This window comes from Apium graveolens, chromosome 11, assembly GCF_009905375.1.
Source record: "Apium graveolens cultivar Ventura chromosome 11, ASM990537v1, whole genome shotgun sequence".
NCBI lineage: Eukaryota > Viridiplantae > Streptophyta > Magnoliopsida > Apiales > Apiaceae > Apium > Apium graveolens.
Window position 1 is genome coordinate 99,560,501 of NC_133657.1, and position 7,590 is coordinate 99,568,090.

The following is a 7,590-nucleotide window of genomic DNA, read 5'->3' on the forward strand; positions in this document are numbered from 1 at the left end:
TGATCTAGGGCCATTAATACTGCAGAGGCTAAGTCCTTTTAGTCAAAGGAACATGGGGATGGCCTTCTTTGGTTTTTCCTAGGCGAGTCCTCCTTCGTTCCATCGGTCAAAAATTGTAAATAGAAAATTGCAAGTAAAACCATTAAGTCCTAGATTTAACCAAGAAAGGGAAGGGCTCGTTTTCTTTAGGATCGCCCCTAGACGAGACCTTCTTACTTGTAAAAATTTTATGTAAGATATAAGGACGAAAGGCTTGCCTTCTTCGGGATCTCCCTTAGACAAGGTCTTCTTCGGTAATATCGTCTTTTTTAATTCCCTTTTTTGTGATGGACAACAATTACAAGGGAGGGACGTTCTTCAGTCGTCCTCGCCGCGTCCATCCACTTTATAAAATAGTAGTTATAGGGCAAAGGATATTATTGTATTTAGGAATGGCCCTAGATAATATTCATTCGTCCATTCATTAAATGTGGCGGGTGAAGGGTGTATCTTCTTCGGGATCGTCCCTTGATAATACTCGTTCTCCCGCTTAGTTTTCCATAATTTTAAATAAATTGGTGCGATGGAAGTGCATTTTTATTAGATTGTTAAGTCATTACACTTTTTCACATAGAATTCAGAGTGAAATACAATGGGAAATAAAAGAAATTTTCCTTACTGATAAAATTTTCGAAGGCGACTAGCATGCCAAGTGTTTTTGATTGCTTCGCCGCCCAGTGTTTCTAGCCAGTAAGTTCCGAGATAAACGATCTGAGTTACTTTGTAGGGCCCTTCCCAGTTTAGCTGAAGTTTCCCTTGTCTCGCTAGCATAAATGCAGCTAGTTCCCGTAGAACCAAGCCTCCAACACCGAATGACCTTTTTTTTATTCCCGAATAATAATATTGGGATGCCTGTAGTAGGTACTTTACGTTCCTTTGGTGGGCATCCTCTCTTTCTTCTTCTAACAAATCCATATTCGCCCTTAATCTGAAGCTATTGACTTTCATATTGTAAACTTCAGTTCTGTAAGACTCCAGGCCCACTTCAACCGATACCAGGGTATCCGTTCCGTATGCCATCCTGAAGGGAGTTTCCCTGGTAGATGATCTGGGCGTTGTTCGGTAAGCCCATAGGATCTAGGGTAACTCTTCGTCCCATCTTCCCTTGGCTTCATCTAACCTTTTCTTTATTTCTTGAAAGATTATCTTGTTGGTTGCTTCGATCGACCCGTTTCCTTGGGGATATGCAATTGAGCTAAACTTCTGTTGAAGCCTCGAAGTAACGCAGAATTTGTTCCCAACGAACTGTGTTCTGTTGTTCGAGACACAAACTTTCGGAATCCCGAACCTGAGAATGATCTTCTCAAGGAAGAACTCTTTGGTCACTTCTTCGGTGATGGAGGATAACGGCCTAGCTTCGATCCACTTGGTCATGTAGTCAATGGAAATTATGTATTATTTTGCCTGTCTAGTGCTGGTAGGGAGAATGCCGAAGATATCTATGGCCCACATGGTGAATGGAATAGGGCTAAGGACATAGGTCATTTTTTCGGGAGGCTGCTTCAGGATGGTGGCGAATAGCTGACAGTGCTTGCACTTCTTTACATATTCACTTGCATCGACCCGCAAATTCGGCCAAAAGAACCCTTGTCGAAGGATCTTAAAGGCAACATACCGACCGGTCAGATGTTCTCCATAAATCCCTTCGTGTACCATTTACAAGACCTACTTTTGTTCTTCGTTATTTAAACATCTCTAGAGGGGTTGACTAATCGATCGGCGATATATCATTCCGTTGATGATGGTGTAGCTTGATGCCCTGTACTTTACTTTTGGGGCTTCACTTCGATCCAAAGGAAGGATTCCTTTTTCCGAAAAATTCTGAATATGTCATCCAATCGGTGCCTTGGTGAATTTCAAGGCATTCTTTCTTTTTGATTAAAGGCGTCTTGGCTTCGGTGAGATAGATAAAACCGGTCAGGCTTTGCATCTCGTCCGAATCTAGCCTGGATAGGACATCCGCCCTACTATTGTTTTCCCTGCCAATCTGAATTTACCCAAAAGTTTCAAATGACAAAGAAGAATCTTTTACCTTAGTGGCGTAAGCCTTTATCCGAGGATCGCTTTGTTCATATTCCCTTGAAAAGTGCTTGACCACCAGCATGGAATCACTAAACGCCCTCAAGTGCTTCGCCTCGAGGCTTCAAGACAACTCCATTCCTTCCAGGAGGGCTTCATATTCCGCTTCATTATCGGTGAGGGGGAAGTTAAATCATATAGCTTGACATATTTTAAACACGTCGGGGCTGGAGAATATTAAGCCAGCCCCACAGTTTTTACCGACGACCGATCCATCTACAAAGAGCTTCCATTTACCCGGGGACTAAATAAATTATTCTTTTGGTGTAAGATCCTTCGGTCTGGAAAATGGGCATTCGACCATAAATTATGCCAAAGCTTGGGCTTTGATCGCCATTCGGCAGACAAACTCGAGGTCGTATTTTCACAGCTCGATGGACCAAGCTACAACCCTACTCGAAGCTTCTAGCCTTGTCAGAATTTTCTTCAACTGCTGATCGATGACAATCTGAACTGTTCGACCTTGAAAATAATGTCACAATTTTCGGGAGGTCATGACCAACCCATATGCGAATTTCTCGGCGTTGGGGTACCTTATTTCTACATCTTTGAGCACATGGGACACGTAGAAGACATGATGTTGGTTCCCCTCATAATTTTTTACAAGTACTGCTCCCAGTGTTCGGTCGGACACGTCCAAGTAGATCTGAAGGGTTTCCTTCGGATCTGGCGTCACTAAGAGTGGGGTTTTAGTGAGATATTCTTTTACTTCCTCAAATGCCTTTTGACATTCGGGCCCCCATTCGAAACGCTTTGACCACTTAAGCACGGCGAAGAAATGAAGCGCTTTCTCAGCTAACCTAGAGATGAAACACCGAAGGGCAACCTGTCGGCCGGTCATTTTTTGGATATCCCTAATGCATTTAGGAGCTTCCATGAATTGATAACTGCTTCAAATTTCTCCGGGTTCCCCTCTATCCCACGGGCGCTGACCATGTAACCCATAAATTTTCCACTTGCCACTCCAAATGTGCACTTGTTCGGATTTATCCTCATGTTATTCCTTCGAAGAGTCTCGAAGCGCTCTCTCAGATCTTTGGCGTGATCTTGGAACATGGATTTCATGATTATGTCATCCACGTAAGCTTCCATGTTTCATCCAATCTGCTCCTTGAACACTTTGTTCATCATTCGCTGGAATGTGGCTCAAGCGTTCTTGAGTCCGAAGGGTATTTTAATATAAGTATAAGTTCCCTTCGGAGTTATGAATGTTGTATTAGGCACATCCTTCTTGTTCATGGAAATTTAATGATAACCAGAAAAAACATCAAAAAAACTAAGTACCTGGTATTCGGCCGTGGCGTCTATCAGTTGGTCGACGCTGGGTAGGGGGTAGTGGTTCTTTGGACAAGCCTTGTTGAGATCCGTGTAGTCCACACACATCCTCCACTTTGTTAGGGCTAGAACACGCGCTAATATTCACGCAAGTATACGCGATCGTAAGTAATATAGAATTATTTCTATTTCATTACCACAGAGAATGGTTTAAGTTAATTTCAATCAATGTATTTATGCAACAATGGTATGGTTATTATCCAATACTAAGATGAATAACAAATTGAGATTGTTTAACTATAATTAACTAAGAGATTATACTAAAGAACATTAACTAAGAGAGTAAAGAGAAATGAATACTATATGACACAAATATGGGATTCTAACTTCATTAAATACTTCATTCAATAGCCTTTTCATTCTTAACCTTAGCATGCAATGGTGATGACACTAATCAGATAACACAAAACTGATAAACGCCAACTTTCGTTGTACGCATATCATACTACCCGACATCCACAAAAGAGATAGAAGCTGAATAAACACCAATTATATTGAGACCCTATATATCTATAGAATTTGATAACATAACGATTTAACGCACAAGTTATCTATCATGATTACATAGGGCAAGTAAGATGGTTAAAATTACCTACGAATCATGTATATTAAATACATGAACCTATGCTAGCATGGCAAGTTCTAAACCCTTAAATTCACTTTCGCTTCATTAAAGATTAACATGCTATCTTATAACTTCGCAACGCTCATAAGACGAATAAGCACAACCAATACTAGGTTATCATACAATCACCACACACTAAGGCATCAGAACAACTTAACTAAGAAAATCTATAAATAAATCCGCTAGAACCCCACGATAATGATTAGCCCATAATTGGACTCATCATCAACGTGGGTTCCGATAAGAGTATAGTATAATAAATGTAGTCTTTATACTGAATAAATAATAAACCAAGTACGAAACAAGAGTATATGTTCACGAATAAGAAAACTAGCATCCAAAGTTATAACTTAAAACAAAGAATCACAAGAATATACTTGATCCTCTTCGCCTTGGTTGAATTATGCTCTATGGTCTTCTTGCGCCTTCTCATTAAACTCTGGTATGTCTTGTTATGAAAACGACCTTAAGTTATGTTTATATAGCAGCATATGCAGAGTAGAAGTCTGGCGGATCAAAATCACAAGAGAATCAGGATTCTGAAATCCCGACCCGACGTGGCCGCGTGCTTGACAAGGGCGGGCGCGCTGTACTTCTGCCATCCTGGCGCGGCCGCGCGCTTCTACAGCGCGGGCGCGCCTACTCTTTGGAGAATTTTCTGACTTCTTCTTTTCTTGCTGGTTTAAGCTTGTCTTTTCACGAGCTTTTATTCTAGACACCATCCTAACATCATATTAGCATCAAAATAATGCTAAATCACCTGGATTCCTAATAAATGCCTGAAATGCAAAATATTACAAAAACACGTTAAAGCACCAACAACTTGAGTGATCATCAATTCAAAGCTTTACGGAGCATTATAAAGTGACATAAATGCCCCTCAACATACCCCCAAACTTGAATCGATGCTTGTCCTCAAGCATAAACAGACTCAAAGAACAAAAAATAAAAATGCATGAATGCAAACTATATGAATGCAACGATCCCTATAGAATAACTAAATCAATCAATAAGCAACATCTCAACAAATGCAGTTATTCACACAAAGATCAATCAAGCACTACAAATCAACTTACAAGCCAGAAACATGCGTGTATGCAAATGCTTACAGATAACTATCACAACTAGATCAACAATCATGACTCACTACTCATCAAAGCAATCACAAGGTTATAACTAGAATAAAATCTAAACTCAAAATGAATTATAACACTATAATTCTTATATCGGAGTTTTACATGGATTCATGCTTTTATTCACAACATAAAAATAACAAAAATATGCTTATTTGACTGTGCAATGAGTGAGGTCCACAAAAGACTTATACAATAATACCCATGTAGTGAGAGTTAGGTTAATGGATCCCAAACTATAAAAAGCCTTAGGTCACTAGGCACAAAGTCCCCTAAGAACTTAATAACTCGAGTATTAAAGAGCCCACTCGTGATCAATTATGCATAAACACATATTTTTCTTTTTTTCTTTTTTTTTCTTTTTTTTCAAATAATTTATGAACGAGTGCGTTATGCTCCATCTCGTTCAACCCTAGACTACTCATATAAAAATGAGCCGGCTACTAGCCATTTGACACCTAGCCACAACAACTAGCAATGAATTCAATTTTCTCTAATTTTTAAATATCCATGTTATTTTACCATTAAGAGAATATCCTAAATTCTAAATATAAATAAGCGATTAAACTTCGATAAACAAATAAACCATAACCATGATATAGCCCTCAAGCAACCTATAAGACTTAGTGAAATATAATTGTTTCTAGCATGCAAATCAACTCGATAACTTATCATTACTAAGCACATCACCACTACACTAGCATCAATATCACAAATTAATCGGAAAAATCATCTAAGGGATCATGTTATAAGGCAAATGCATGAAACTATAAGAACAAACTATCATACAAAATTAAAATAAAACTACTACATGGCAAATATATAATTATATGAACTAAACTAGCATGAATATGCAAACTATATGTGACTCACACAAAACACATAATCCCTTAACTACAACCCCTAAATTTAAAATATTCACTGTCCTCAGTGAAGGTAATGGCAAGGATTCAGGCATACCTAATCAGAATCAGGGTCAATACCCTCAAGGGGTGGAGTGTCAGGAGTGTCTGGAGGCGGATACCCAGAATCCTCACCGAATACTGGCCACTGGATGTCAACTCCTGTGGCTCTGAATGCAGTCCCCAACGCCTGGGTAAGGTCCTGTGTAAAGTGACTATGGATGTCATGCATCACATCCATCCTCCTCAACAAGCGCCTATACTACACTTAACTCATCCCAGCACTGCCATGTGCTTCCTCCTGCCGCTGCTACTGTGATCCCGAAGGACCAGTTTCTCCCAACTCAGCTCTCCACGCTGCCTTGCTCGCCTGTGCCGTACCACCAGCATACGTCTAAAGAGCTGGCCTTCCACCTGGAAGATGGTCATAAGAATATCGAAGCCCCTAAGGATCGAGCTTCCCACCATACCACTCTGTCATATTCAACAGCGTTAAACTATTAATCGGGGCACTCGGGAGCTACAGTTGTTCATGCGCGGTCCAATAAATTCCAACCGCCACACATAACTTCGTCACAATGGATGTATAGGGTATCAAACCCATAGTATTCCCTCACAAGAACTGCAGAATACCCTGAGGAATCACCATCCCAAGATCCACATAGTCTCCCTGCAGAATGCCCCATAATAAATGTGCACGCTTCATAATAACATCATGCACGTGAGAAGATGGCATGATGTTAGCATAAATAAAAGAATTCCATGCACGTGCAAACATGTTCATGCACGATGTAGGAAAAGTGGCATACTCGTTTGTGTCCTTCTTGAACTTCCAATGAGTCTCAGGCACACAGGGTAGCAACAATTAAATCCAAGTTGAACTCCTCCGGAGTCTTCTCATTCCAGTTCTCCTATTTTGGCCTCCTCTCGGGCTGCTCAATCGCCCTACGAATAGGCTCAGCACTATACTCCACCGTCATCCCCTAACCACCGTGAAACCGTTCTTCTCCTCTTAGCATTCACGTAGAACTCACATACCACACTCATGGGCACAGCAGCGGGTGTCTCATAAAAAGCAACCCATCCCATCTCCGAGATAATTTCCAACAACTTACCATCTTTCCTTGATGGTAGAAAACCACGCTCCTTGGCTATAAGCTTCGAAAGCAGCCTTACATACTCTGCCTCAGCCTCAGGAGTTAAAAACCTAGGCCTCACACCACCCGCACTTGAAGAATCAGTGGCGCTGCTGCTAACTTGGGTGCACTGTCTTTTTGGTGTTATTGAGATTGAATATGCTTGAGAGAATAGAGGTTTGTAAGAGAGATTTGTGTGTTTGAGAGTTTGAGATGTGATGGAGAGAACTAGTTATGGAAGAGGAGTGGGAATTGATTATGGGAATAATGGGTTTGATTTGGAGAGGGAAATTTGGAATATGGAAGAGTAAAATTCGGATGGGAATTGATTTTGTATTAAA

General features: G+C 40.5%; 1 protein-coding gene across 1 annotated transcript; it reads right to left on the minus strand.

Annotated features, from left to right (window-relative positions):
* Positions 1 to 654: 654 nt before the first annotated feature.
* Positions 655 to 1,059, minus strand: LOC141695729 (uncharacterized). Its single transcript, XM_074499953.1, has one exon. It carries the CDS (start codon positions 1,057 to 1,059, stop codon positions 655 to 657), a length of 405 nt encoding a protein of 134 aa, XP_074356054.1.
* Between the last annotated feature and the right edge of the window lie 6,531 nt (positions 1,060 to 7,590).

Bases quoted from the DNA above. Each gene is read 5' to 3' on its own strand.
- LOC141695729 (XM_074499953.1), bottom strand. From the start codon at position 1,059: ATGGCATACGGAACGGATACCCTGGTATCGGTTGAAGTGGGCCTGGAG.